This window comes from Oryctolagus cuniculus, chromosome 14 (genome assembly GCF_051225735.1).
Source record: "Oryctolagus cuniculus isolate XC-2025 breed Fujian yellow rabbit chromosome 14, ASM5122573v1, whole genome shotgun sequence".
Lineage (NCBI taxonomy): Eukaryota > Metazoa > Chordata > Mammalia > Lagomorpha > Leporidae > Oryctolagus > Oryctolagus cuniculus.
The window spans coordinates 33,309,878-33,324,590 of record NC_142880.1 but is presented as its reverse complement, the minus strand read 5'-3'; the positions used below and the strand labels follow the sequence as shown (position 1 = coordinate 33,324,590).

At 37.9% G+C, this 14,713-nt stretch overlaps 1 protein-coding gene across 1 annotated transcript in view; it reads left to right on the top strand.

The window, feature by feature from the left end:
- Nucleotides 1–14,713, top strand: part of TMEM232 (transmembrane protein 232) — a 351,105-nt gene that overhangs the window by 91,983 nt on the left and 244,409 nt on the right. The window contains exons 4-6 of the mRNA XM_089312847.1: nt 7,060–7,171; nt 9,633–9,738; nt 12,058–12,215. Coding sequence (XP_089168973.1) covers nt 7,060–7,171; nt 9,633–9,738; nt 12,058–12,215 — 376 coding nt within the window. The remainder of the gene's footprint in view (nt 1–7,059; nt 7,172–9,632; nt 9,739–12,057; nt 12,216–14,713) is intronic.

The following is a 14,713-nucleotide window of genomic DNA, read 5'->3' as shown; positions in this document are numbered from 1 at the left end:
AGGGGCTGTCGCTATGGCTCACTTGGTTAATCCTCCACCTGCAGTACTGGTATCCCATATGGGTGCTGGTTCTAGTCCTGGCTTCTGCTCTTCCAGTCCAGCTCTCAGCTGTGGCCCAGAAAGACAGTGGAAGGTGGCCCAAGTGCTTGGGCCCCTGCACCCACATGGGAGACCGGGAGGAAGCACCTGGATCTTGGCTTTGGATCTGCGCAATTCCGGCCGTAGCAGCCATTTGGGGGGTGAGCCAATGGAAGGAATACCTTTCTCTCTGTCTCTCTCTCTCACTCTCTCTAACTCTACCTGTGAATAAATTTTAAAAAAATCCTTTTTTCTCTGTCAACTTTTTCTGTCAGAGTAAGGAATCTTTTCTCTGTGCTTTGCTGAATATTGCTGAGTTTCCTTAAACAACTATTCTAAATTTTGCATATGAAAATTTGAATATATCAGAGTGTATGTGATCAATTTCTACTTATATTGTTTATCAGATGAGATCACGGTTCTTATGTTGTTGTATGATATCAGCTGCACATTGAAGAACCCTGCGCTTTTCCCCATCTTCCTAATCAGACTTTGCTGTGCATGCCTTCCAAAAATTCTGAGCACTCTATTTCTCTTCACTTCCACTATTTCAGCACTTGTTGGTGCTGTAACTCAAAGTCTGCTGCAAATCTACTGTTGGTGTGTTGTTCAGAATGAGCTCTAGAGGCTTTGGTCTGCCAGCATTGGCATAGCAATAGAGACTTTTGGTTTTTATCTGGCACTGGGTTGCATGATAGCACTTAAACTGAGCTGTAAGACAAAGTTCTATACTGGCTTTTTCACCCTACTCTCCAGTGGCTGGAATCTTGCTCCACTGTCTGCAGGAGGTTGGGAGAGGGATGGTAGAAGTGGTACTTTGGCCAGTTGGCTAAGGATGATCAAGAGATCCATTATCCAGATACTTACCTGGGAGCAGTGCCAAGGGGCCCTATCTGGCACTGTATTTACAGTGGTGGGCCCAATACTGGGTTTCAAGTCTTGAACTTAAATCTCTCTCTGCTCCCCAAGCAGGAGACATGCAGAAGCATTGCTTGGATATGGGAAAGGGGATGAGGTAGCAACTGCTTCTTTCCTTCCTTCTTTGAAAAACCTTTGTTCTAATACTCTAATACCTTAGTGTCTCTCCCAGCTTCCTTAGCTTTTCTGAAGGTTGCTTCCCCTGTGAATAACTGCTCAAATTGATTTTTCTCTAGGGAGATTATCACTGGTGCATCTTTTATTTATGTATTTATGTATTTATTTATTTATTTATTTTTGCCTTGCCTAATTGCTCTGGTGAGGATTTCTAGTACTTTATTTTAAATAAGTGGCAAGAATTGGCATTTTTATACTTCAGCTTAGAGGGAAAATTTTCAGGTTTTCACCACTGATTATGATGTTAGCTGTAGAATTTTGATATATGGACTTTATTGTGTTAAATTAAGTCACTTTAATAAATATCTCACTGAGAGTTTTAATCATAAATGGAGTTTGTATTTTGTCAAATGCTATTTCTGTCTATTGAGCTGCTTATTTATGTGTTGTTTTGTAAATTGTTAGATATCATACTGATTTTTGTATCTTAAAAAATCTTTAAAAAAAGAATGTTTCAAGACTTTATTTCAAAAGCAGAATTAGAGAGGGGGAAAAACAGAGAGGAGACAGAAAGACAAAGAAAGAGGAGAAAGACAGAGAGAGAGAGAGAGAGAGAGAGAATCTTCCTTCTGCTGGTTCACTCCCCAAAGAGCCAAATTGGCTGGGGCTGTGTCAGGCCAAAGCCAGGAACCCAGAGCCTCTTTCATATTTCTCATATAGCTGCAGCAGCCCAAGCGCTTGGGTCACCTTCCATTGCTTCCCAAGTATTAGCAGGGAGCTGGGTTGGAAGTGGAGCATCCAAGACTTGAACCAGCACCCATATGGGATGCTGGTATTGCAGGCAGAGACTTAACCTACTACACCACACCACTGGCCCCGTTTTGCAACATTTTTTGCATATCAGGAATAAATTCCACTTGATCATGTGTGTATGGTTCTTTTAATGTGTCATTATATTCAGTTTGTTAATATTTCAATGATGAGGTTTATGTTAAGGTTCATCAAGGATATTGGCCTACTGCTGTCTTTTCTTTGTAGTTTTGGAGTCAGGTTGATTCTGGCCTCTTAAAATAAGTTTTGAGCAAACTGCTGAAATCCTTACTTAATGTATACTAAGCTGATCTTCTGTATATTAAGATAATCGAAAATGAATCTTGATGTGAATGGAAGGGGAGAGGGAGTAGGAAAGGGGAGGGTTGTGGGTGGGAGGGACGGTATGGGGGGGAAGCCATTGTAATCCATAAATCGTACTTTGGAAATTTATATTCATTAAACAAAAGTTAAAAAAAAATAAGTTTTGGAGGAGCCTGAATTGTGGTTTAGTGGGTTGAGTTTACCACCTATGATGCCTGACATCCCATATGGGTGCCAGTTTGAGTGCTGATCGCTCTGCTTCTGATCTAGTTCTCTGCTATCGTCCCTAGAAAGGCAGTGGAGAATGGCCTGAATACTTGGGCCCCTGCTATCCACACAGAAGACACAGATGAAGCTCCAGGCTCTTCATTTCGGCCTGGCCCAGCCCTGGTTTTTGCAGCTTTTTGGGGTGAGGCAGCAGATGAAAAAATCTCTCTTTCTCTCTACTTCTGCCTCTGGAATAAATAAATAAATAAATATTTAGAAATAATTTTAGGAGTATTGCTTCTATGTTTTGGAAAAGTCTAAAGAGGATAAATATTAATTCACATTTCAATGCTTGGTCAGCTTCACCCATGAAATCTTCTGGCCCTGGACTTTTCTTTATCAGCAGACCTATTTGCTGATTCTGATCTAATATCCTTACCTGTTATCGGCTTAGTCAACTTACCTTTTTTACTCTTTTAACAACGTACTTTATTTTTTAAAAGTTTTAAAGACAGCAAAAACATTTATTTCAAAAATCAATTGTGTATTGAAAAATTTGCATTGGAAATTATTACATACTTTCATAGTGTTTCCTTTTCCTACTACATAAGTAGAAATATCTACTTGATATGCTAATCCTATACATAAATTCAAACAAAAAGTCAATCATCAATTCCCTTTTTCACACAATAGAGTTTTGGGGGAGAAAAGACACCCTATACCTATCGATCAGTAGAAATTTAAGTACTAGTCTTCTCATTAACACCATCATGGAGTACAGTTTAATACTTCAACAGATAGACAGCATAAACTGATCAATCCAGCCAACCATCATTTCCATCTCATCATTTTCTTGTGTTTGGAGCCTATCAACAACTCTCCTACAGCTATTTATACAAAAAATAATACATTTATTATGAACTGTTATCACCCCTCTGTGGTGTGGAACAATAGAACTTATAACTTCTATCTGATTGTATTTTGTCACCCATTATCTTACCTCTCTATTCTGTCTCCTACCTGCCTTTTCAGCTTCTAGTAACCCCAATTCTAAATTCAGATTAATTATTTTTTAAAATATTTATTTGAAAGGCAGAGTTACAGAGAGACAGGGAGAGGGAGAAAGACATAGAGAGAACTTCCACCTGCTGGTTCATGCCACAAAGGACCATAACGCCTAGAGCTGGGCCAGGCTGAAGCCAGGATCCTGGAACTCCATCAGGGTCTTCCCTGTGGGTGCTAGGGACCCAAGCACTTGAGCCATCTTCTCCTGCCTTCCAAGGTACATTAGCAGGGAGCTGGGTTGGAAGTGGAGCAGCTGTTACTGGAAGCAGTGCTCATATGGGATGCTGGCATTGCAGGTAGCAGCTGAACCCACTGAACCACAATAGCAGTCCCCAAATTAACTATTTTTTAACTTCCACATATGAGGAAGAATATAAAATATTTATTTATGGCTTACTTCACTTCACATAATAGTTTCTAGTTTCATGCACTTCCCTATAGATGTTAAGATTTCATTCTTTATGGATGAGCAATATTCCACTGTGTTTATATTCCACATTTCCCGTATGCATTTATCTGTTGGTAAACACCTAGATTGATTCCACATCTTGGCTCATGTGAATAGTGCTACAGTGAACATGGCAGTGAAGGTATTTCTTTAACTTTAATGTGAATTTCATTTTTTTCACATATATACCCAGATCTGGAATGGCTGAGTGAAATGGCATATATATTTTTAATTTTTTTGAGTAACCTCCATACTGTTCACCATAATGGCTGTACTAATTTGCATTCCTATCAACAGTGCATAGCAGTTCCCTTTGACACTTCCTCACCAGCATTTAAAAAAAATCTTTTTGATAACAGTCATTCTAACTGGAGTGAGATGATACCCTGTTTTTATCTTGATTTGCATTTCCCTGGTAGCCAGAGATGTTGAACATTTCTTCATGTGTTTGTTGACCATTTGTATTTTCTCTTTTGAGAAGTGTCTATTCATATTCTTTGTACATTTCTTAACTCGATTGTTTCTTTGTTGTTGACATTTTAAGTTCCTTGTATATTATGAATATTAATCATTTGTCAGATGAATAGTTTGTAAATATTTTCTCCTGATCTGACAACTCTCTCCCCTCCGTTGATTGTTCTCTTATGCTGTACAGAAGCTTCTAGTATGATATCATCCCATTTATTTTTGCTTCTGTTGTCTGTGCTTTTTGGATTTTATCCAAAAAAATCACTGTTTATGCCAATATCTTGAAGTACTTCCCCTGTGTTCTCTTCTGGTAATTACATGTTTCAGAGCATAACATTTACGTATCTAATCTATTTTGAGTTGATTTTGTATACCACTATGAATAAACCTATGTGGGTGAAGGTGAGGAGCCTTATTTCAATCTTCTGTACAGTCAGTTTTCCCAACAGCATATATTGAAGAGTCTATTCTTTCTCTAGTATATGTTTCTCCAGTGTGTGTCTTTGTCAAGGAATCATTGGATGTAGATGCTTGCATTCATTTCAGGAATCTCTGTTACATTGTCTGTATGCCTGTTATTAGGCCTCCACCATGTTTTGGTTACAATACCTCTGTAGTAAGTCTTGAAATCTCGTCTCTGATTCACATAACTGTGTTTCCTCTGATAAGGATTGATTTGGCTATTTGAAGTCTTTTGTACTTCTATAGAGTTTTAGGATTGTTTTTCCAAGTTCTATGAAGAATATCATTGTAATTTTGATGGGTATTTCTTTGAATATGTAAGTTACTTTGGGTAGTATGGACATTTTAATGATATTCTTCCAATTCATAGACATGGAAAGTCTTTCCATTTTTTTCAGCTTATTTTGTTCAGCTTACTTTGTAACTGTTTTGCTGTTTTCATTGTAGATATTTTTCAAATCATTGGTTAAATTGATTCAAAGGTATTTATTATTTTTGTAACTATTGTGAATGGGACTTCTCTTTTAATTTCAGTCTCAATAAGTTTGTTATAGGTGTATAAAATGCTATTGATTTTTTTCATATTTATTTTGTGTCCTGTAGCTGCTGTATTTGTCAAATCTAGTCTTTTGATAGAGTCTTAGATTTCTTTATGAAACTATGTCATCTTCATACAGGGATACTTTGATGTCCTCTTTTCCTATTTGTATGCCTTTTATTTTTTCTGTTTAATTGCTTTGATTAAAATGTTGGTTACATACTGAATTATTGCAGTAAGAGTGGACGTTCTTGTTTGGGTCTAAATATTACAGGAAATGATTTCAGCTTACCCGAAATCCCTAACAACCTTCTCTATCTTAGTAAATAACAATTCTGTCTTTCTAGTTACCCACTCTGATCATGACTTCTTTGTCTTGTGCCTCCTATTTTCTTTTTATTTTATTTATTTAATGGCAGAGTCTACAGATAGAGGGAGAGAGAGAGAGAGAGAAAGGGAGAGGGAGAGAGGGAGGGGGGAGAGAGAGAAATAGATAGAGAGCGCGTCCATTTGCTGGTTCACTCCCCAAATGGGTGTAATGGCTAGGGCTGGGCCAATCCAAAGCCAGGAGCCAGGAGGTTCCTCCAGGTTTCCCACATGGGTGCAAGGGCCCAAAGATGACCATCCTCTGCTGCTTTCCCAGGCAAATTAGCAGGGAGCTAGATTGGAATTGAAGCAGCTGGGACTTGAACTGGCACTCATATGGGATTCCAGTGTCATAAGTGGCGTCTTTACCTGCTATGCCACAATGTTAACCCCATCTTGTGCCTACTTTCTAATTAATTTGCCAGATTGGTATGAACTAACATGAAAATACATACATTATCCAAACTCATCTCCTACTTGCATTGCTATAATCCTGATACAAGCCACCATTCTCTCTCACCTGTACTACATACTCCCCACCCCCACCTCCTCACATTGCAATTCTTGATACAGCATTGTAATAATCATGTTAAAACTCAATTAAATCATTTCACTCCTCTTCTAAAACCCTGCAACAGTTCCCTGTCCCACAGAGAGTTAGTTGTCCTATTTGTCACTGCTCTGACCTTACTTCATACTTCTTTCTTCATTGCTCACTTTACTTCAGGCACAGCTGGACTGCTTACACTTGCCTGGGGGGAATAAAGATTTAGCTAAAATTGAACCAACATTGATTTATCTGAGGTGATAAATCAATCCTCCACATAATTGAAACTGTGTTGGATTTTACCCATGAAGAAGGCATCTAGCAACTAGACCCCTGGCAACCATCTTAGAATCATTTTTTTTCAGATTCCGCAAGGGTCTTTGACAATGGGGACTTTGTTCTTCAATGTAAGAGTATGAGAAAATCAATCTAAGAGGGCTGCACATTTATATTTTTTAACTTTTTATATCATAAAATGTTTTAAATTTACAAAACAAAAATTGTAAAGCAGTTTAAAGACTACTCCCAGCATCTCCTTTACTAACATATTATAGTAGTATGAAATATGTTACTGAATTTTGCATGATATTTTTTATTTAAAAAAATTAGCTCTTCTAGAAAATAGTCAGTTAGGTATTACAGTTTTATTAAGGCTTGTAACTTATAGCCATTAAATAGATTTCTGCTTTTTATTTAATTTTTTTTGTTTAGATCAACATTTTCAATCACAAATGAATTCATCTTAAAATTTAATGAAACGCAGGATCCAGTAGAGAAGGAGGAATTGTTGGAGATAGCTAGAAAAAGCATTACCAAATGTAAGGTAATGGTACACTCTTTCATTACTTATTACATAAACTTTCTTTTGTAGCTGGCAGATGATAACATATTCTAATAGGTACACTTTTCTTTAATTAGGCATAGCTAAAATATTAATGCAGAGTGCAGAAATAATTCAATGTTAAATGGCTTTTGGAATGAAGGTTCCTCATAAATTATTGGAAAATATTCTTTTTTACATCAGTTCCATAGTCCATAGCAGAATATCAAAAGCTGGCTAAGAAATCTTTGATTATGAAAAATTTAGTGTTTCCTGAAAAAATTTTAACTGAGATATAATATATTCCTAGAGAAGAAAGAGAGCCTTCCTAAACCATTACCATACTTGCCAAAATGCTCTGAATTTCCTCTGTAACAAATTATTCTTAACTTACAAAAAAGCATACATTCTTTAAGATTATTACAGGGGTGTGCATTTGGTGGAGTGGATAAGGTGCCCATTTCAGTTGCCCACATCCAATATCAGTGAACCTGAGCTCAAGTTCCAGTTCTGCTTTTGACTTCCACTTGCTGCTAACATGAATCCTGGGAAGCAGTAGGCTCAAGTACTTGGGTCTCTGACACCTATCCAGATGGGAGAGCAGAATTGAGTTTCAGGCTTCAGCTGGCCTGGCCCCAGCTAACTAGGGGCCTTTGAAGAGTGGACCAGCGAATGGGAGATCTGTCTCTGTGTCTTTCAAACAAATAAAATAAGTGAAAATTTTGTAGAATATTTATTTATTTGAAAGGTTGGAGTGACACAGAAGGAGAGACAGAGCAGAGAGATCTTCTATCCACTGCTTCACTTTCCAAATATCCAAAACAGCAAGGGCTAGGCCAGGTCAAAGCCAGGAAATTGTTGGAACTCCATCTGGGTCTCATGTGAGTGGCAGGAACGCAAGTACCTGGGCCATCATGCACCGCCTTTCCAGGTGCATGCAGGAAGCTGGATGAAAGCAGAGCAGCTGGGACTTGAACTGGTGCTCACATGGGATGTGGTGTCTCAAGCAATGACTTAACTTGCAGCCCCACAATACCTGGCCCTGAATTTTTTAAGCATGTTACATTAGTCATTAGTTCTCTAATTTTTAAACAGATATCAAAGCAAAGCAGTAAGTAAAATAGGCTTCCCTTGATTTTCCCTACATGAGATTCAATTTGACAGGAAAAATATACATAGAATTTTTCTTTGATGCTGAATAATTCATGAAATTAAAAAAAAAAAAAACCTGTACAAACCAGGGGCCTAAATTAAGCCACTATTTTGTATGTGTATGTGTGGTAGGTTTTTTTTTTTTCTTTTTTTCCCACTTCTTGCTTGCCTTTACATTTGAAAATTTTGGAAAGATATATTTATAATATTTGAGGGAGAAAAAAAAAATGAGAATGCAGGCAAGCACCATCAATACAATCATGCACGAGTTTTTTCCAGTTGGCCCTATGCTCCTGGGGTGGCCGCAGGAGTAGGTGATATGAGGGAGGAAATGCATCCTGATCATCTCTCTTGTGTTCATTAATGGTGAGCCCATCAACATTGAAGTAAGCAGTTTTCTAGAAAATTGGCATCAAACTCATTTCATTAATATTTTTTCTTATAAAATTAGAAATGCAGTCTCTTGGGAAAATAAGATAAAATATTCTCAAGCAAGCAAAAAGTGAGAATTATTCTCTGTAAGTAACTAATATTATGATACAGCATATTAATAAATGTTCTCTGTCGCCCCCCCTCTTCATGGAGGAACGACACTAAACCCTGCCTAGGCTTCATATCCGAGTCACGGCACCATTATGTCGCTCCCCCTCTTCGTGGAGGAATGACACTGAACCCTGCGCTGTTCTTTTGTCTGCTCGGCCCTCCCCGGGTTTGCTGCTGGTTCTTCCCGGGTTGGCTACCGTCCCTTCCACCTCCGTGGAAGGGCGGTTCCCCCTGCCACTTTCCCCACTTCCTCAGGGGAGCGGCACACCGCCGGCCGGCTCTCTTGGGGGCTGCTCAGGTGTTCCTTCAGATAGATGTTCCCTGTTGCATGTTGTCTCTCTCCTCCTTTATAGTCCTCTTCCACCAATCCCAACTCTGCTGCCCACACGCCGAGTATGCTGCTCTCCTCCAATCAGGAGCAGGTCCTGCTGCTTATTGGTTGAACTGGAGGCAGCTGCGTAGAAGGTGTTTCCTCCTCTCCCAGTGCCATATTGTGGGAGAGCAGATGCACAGAATAAGTCTTAATTCCAGTAACTTAGTCTAGTCCGAGTTGCTCCCCACAGTTCTCTACATCTGGAAGCTTATGTAGTTTATAGAAAATTTTGAAAAATACAAATGATAAAAACAAAATTATAAAGATGTGTTCAACTCTGACTATGGAGCCTTGACCTCATAGACTGACTTTCAAAATATAATTAACAGATGGAAAAAATAAACAAATAACAAGCCCCATATATTTGTTTGCCCTTTTCATGCTTCCTTGTAACAGAGAAAACTGGGTCTTAAAACCCTGGGCTCTGGAAAGCATGTTGATCTTCCAGCTGCATGGACTGAAGTAGTGTTTCTGGCTCAATGCAAAGGAGAAATCCAAGATGGTATGTATTCCAGCTGGCCTCTTAAGTATCTTAGGTGTCTTCTAGATTAGTAGCCAAGGAAACAACTGGAGAAATTTTTCAGAAATTGTGTAAGAGAAAATTAAGATTTTTCAATCACTATTAAAGTATCTTACATTGTTTCATTGTGAAACTTCCTTTTATACTTTTGAGTTAGGACTTTGTAATTTTGTTTCAAAAAGTTTCTAGCCTCTATTACTTTTTTCTAAAATTAGTAACTCATTAAAATAATATGAAATGTCAGTAGTTTCTAATTACCATACATATTATATGTCAGAGAAACTTATTTCTACATTTTATAATTCTTAATCATAAAACAGGAATTAAATTACCACTTTTTTTCTGCTTATTTAAACCAACACTTTTCTTTTATGTATCTGTCTTCAGATACCCTTTTCTCAACCTAAAAAAGAAATTAAATAACATTTTTAAAAGATTTTTATTTATTTATTTGAGAGACAGAGTTACAGAGAAAGAGAGAGATGTCTTTCATCCGCTGGTTCACTCCCCAGATGCCTGCAACCACGGGAGCTGGGCCAATCCGAAGCCAGGAGCCAAGAGCTTCTTCTGGGTCTCCCACATGGGTGCAGGGGCCCAAGCACTTGAGCCATCTTCTACTGCTTTCTCAGGCCATAACAGAGAGCTGGACTGGAAGAGGAGCAGGCAGGACTCAAACCAATGCCCATATGGGATTCCGGTGCCACAGGTGGAAGCTTAGCCCGCTATGCCACAGCACCGTCCCCAATAACATTATTTTTAAGGGAACAAAATTATTTCTATCATCATCCTAAATATTTTGTATATGCTCTTTAAAATGAGTTAGAGTGTTGACCACATGAGGTCAGAGAATACTTCCTCATGTAAATTGGGTTTATAGTGCTTTCTGAGAGTATGTAAACAAGAGGAAGAATAAGAAATATTTTGTATTTAACTTGCAATCCTTCACAGTATCATCCACATCCTGACCTCTTTGAAATGTTTAAATGCTATTGAGCAAAGCTTTCTTTGTTTACCCTCCATCAGCAGCCACTTGCTTTGAATTGGCAGTTAGATTTCAGTTTTATTATGGCATCCTACAGTCTTGTGATTCAGAGGAGCACTGGCCATGGCCCAGCCCCTGTAGCTGGTCTAGCTCAGTTGCAACAATTCCCTTTCACTCACCAGTGATTGGATTAGGAAACAAATGACCTGGTCCTGACCAAAGGGATGCAAAGTCAGAATGTGCTTTAGAAAACAACATGTGCCATTCCTTCTCTGTTCCTCTCTCTCTGATGCCTGGAGCTCCTGTGTCATCACAATCAAATACCTCAGGGAACTAACTCAGCTGAAAGCATTCACATAGAACCCTAAATAACATCTTAAATATGGTCCATTTACATCATCTCCACAAAAGAAAGAAACTCCTAATAGGTGTCGTGCTTTTGCTCTTGTTTGCTTCTCATTCTGTAGTTCCTCCTTCATTCAGTAGTGACCATTTTACAGCTTCAAGAATTTCCAGTGGCTTCCAGTTTCACGGAAAATAAACCCGAGTTCCATATTATGATGTGCAAGGCTGTGTGTGTCTTGCCCTGTGGCCATGTCTGTAGTTATTCTCTATGCTCCAGCCATCCTAAGCCCCCTTCCTGTTCTTGAACATGTCCTATTTTTTCCTTCCTCAAGTCCCTGCATTTGTTGTTCTCCCCTAGATATTTCCCTCAAACCCTTTATAGTAACTTGAGATTCTATGTTTTCTAGGTCCTTAGTTCCATATTCTTCCTTCTTGTGCTCGTCGGGTTGGTACTACTTCCTCTGTCTCATCTTTCTAGCATACTACTCTTCTCTTTTACAGACATTGTTAGCACTGCCTTTCATCATCCATTTCTGTGGTTATACATTTTTCTACCATTATATGTGTGGGCTAGCAATCTATTGAGTGTTGGGTGTAGTAGCTTGGCATTCTTGGTCATTTTTCTTTATCTCTTTAAGTGGTCTCCATACCTGGGTGACTTCTGAATCCAATGGCAGAATAGAATTTCCCATATGGCAATTTAAATTTCCAAAGCTAGTTTGAGAGCGGGAGAGAGATTGATCTCCAGGTAGATTACATCTTATTGCTGAAGCACTCACAATGTCTGTTCAAGTTTAAGGGGAAAGCAGCATAGATTTTGTCCCTTGATGGAAAGGAGCCAAAGAATTTGTAAATATATTTTAAAATCACAATCTGTTTTTATGACCAAGTAGTTTATTTCAATAATTAATTTTAACATGTGGGAAAACAGGATGATCTACATTTGATGGAGTTTCTGCTTTGTAATATTTCAGAAGCTTTGAATATGCTCTATGTTTCCCTGGACCATATTTCCTTTGATTATGATCATCTGCCTGCCTTATTTTTTGTTGCGGAGTCCATTTTGTACAGGCTCTGTTGTGATGCACTTCTGAGGACATATTTATATTCAATTGAAATGAAGCTGGCAAAGGTATGTCGCAAACTTTCTGTAATATTTTTAATTGTCCTATGTACTACATGTAGCCACATAATATCTGTTTTAGGATCAGGACAGTTACTTTTATTATAGAATATTCTCTCATTTGGTAGTTTCTTTTAATTTCTAATTGTAGATGTATATTGTTACTTGATATCTAAATGGAAATTAAGAAAATATAAGTTAACTAAATAAGGAAGTAATAGTTAATTGAAAATCAATACTATTGTTTTCTGAATCTATACAGATTTTCTCTTCTCAACTTTTAAGGATTTTAAATGCTACCTCATCTGCCATTTAAAAATGATGACAGATAAATGTTCCTTTGAGAAGATGAGCTGTTCTTTTGGTATTCTATGACATTTCAGAGTTTCAAAGTGCTTTATATGGTCTCAGAGGTCTTATGGTTCTGCATTCTATGATCATATGAGTTGACTTCTGCAAAATTTATTATTAGTCAAATACATTTAGCTTAACTGATAGTTTTATTGCTGATGGAGACCAGATGGATGCAGATACACAGGATAGAAACTGACCATGTGAAGAACTGGCACTTTACACATAAGAGATTTTGGAGGGAGAGCCAAGATGTTACCCATAGCTGTTCTGGGATGATGAGCTTAGGATGATTTTTTTTCCTTTTTTCTGTATTTCTCCAGTTGTCCCTTATGGCTATATATTTATAATAAAATTATGTAAATATAAATGTTAATATGAAATACATTAAATATATGCACTATTATAATGCTGAAATGAATGGAGTGAAATGGACAAAATAATGGAAAGCAAAAACACAGAGCAAGTGTGACTTTTCTCTCTTTTTCTTGCTATCTCTTTTGGTGACATTTCTGCAGTTCTTGCTTTTTGCATTTCTGATAGAAAGAAAAATCACTACAAAATATGTAATGGTTTTACCAATTGAATATATTGCTTTTATTTTATATATACCATGCCATTAAATTTTTAAAAGATTTCCTATCTTCTTATCTGTAAGGCTAGAAAGGGAAACCTGTTGAAGTGAAATGGACACTATGAGAAACAGTGACTTGATCAACCCTTGTCCTGACTGTTGATGTACAATGTAATACTTTATCCCTTTTAGTATTTTTTTTGTTCTAGTACTATTGGTTGAACTCTGCGATTAACACACAACTATTCTTAGGTGTTTAAATTTTAACTGAAAAGTGATCCCGGTTAAATATAAGAGTGGGAATAAGAGAGGGAGGAGATGTACAATTTGGGACATGCTCAATCGGACTTGCCCCAAATGGTGGAGTTAGAAACGTGCCAGGGGATTCCAAATTCAGTCCCATCAAGGTGGCATGTACCAATGCCATCTCACTAGTCCAAGTGACAAACTTCAGTTCACGATTGATCACACTGATAGGTCTAAGAGTCAAAGGGATCACACAAACAAGACTAGTGTCTGATAATACTAACTGATAGAATCAAAAGGGAGAGAATTATCCAACATGGGAAGTGGGATACACAGCAGATTCATAGAATGGCAGATGTCCTAAATAGCACTCTGGCCTCAGAACCAGCCCTTAAGGCATTCGGATATGGCTGAAGAGCCCATGAGAGTATTGTAGGCATGGAAAGCCAAGACACTCTGGGAAAAAAAAACAACACCTAAATGAAAGATCTCTGTGATTGAGATCCCAGTGGAAAGAACAGGGCCATCCAAGAAGGAGGTACCTTTCTCTGAAGGGAGGAGAGAACTTCCACTTTGACTAAGACCCTGTCGGAATAAGATTGAAGTCAGCGAACTCAAAAGGCTTCCATAACCTTGGCAACTCATGACTAGAGCCTAAACAAGAGTGTCAAATTGTAAGTCAACAACAGGAGTCACTGTGTACTTACTTCTCATGTGGGATCTGTCCTTAATGTGTTGTCCAATGTAAAGTAATGCTATAACTAGTACTGAAACAGTATTTTACACTTTGTGTTTCTGTGTGGGTGGAAACTGATGAAATCTTTACTTAATATGTACTAAATTGATCTTCTGTATGTAAAGAGAATTGAAAATGAATCTTGATGTGAATGGAATGGGAGAGGGAGCGGGAGATGGGAGGGGTGCGAGTGGGAGGGAAATTATGGTGGGGGGGAAGCCACTGTAATCCATAAACTGTACTTTGGAAATTTATGTGTTTACTAAATAAAAGTTAAAAAAAAGAAAGTTTGTACATGTTCTTTTTTTAAATTGCTATATTTTTGTCCTTTTATATAATCCACTGAAAGACCTGATTTACAGTCCTTTGTCCTGTCTGGCTTTCTCATGATAAAACAAACAAAAAATCTAGAAGGGTGGGGTAGGTAACTTGGCAAGTTCTTACAGTAGCTACAAACACATAAACAACATTAGCTATGTGCCTTCTACCATAAATGACTTAAATACACTAAGCATATTAATTTATTTAGTTCTCACAGCAACTGTAAGAAGTAAGTGCTATTATTTCTTATACAGGGTCTTACAGATGAGGAAACAGTTA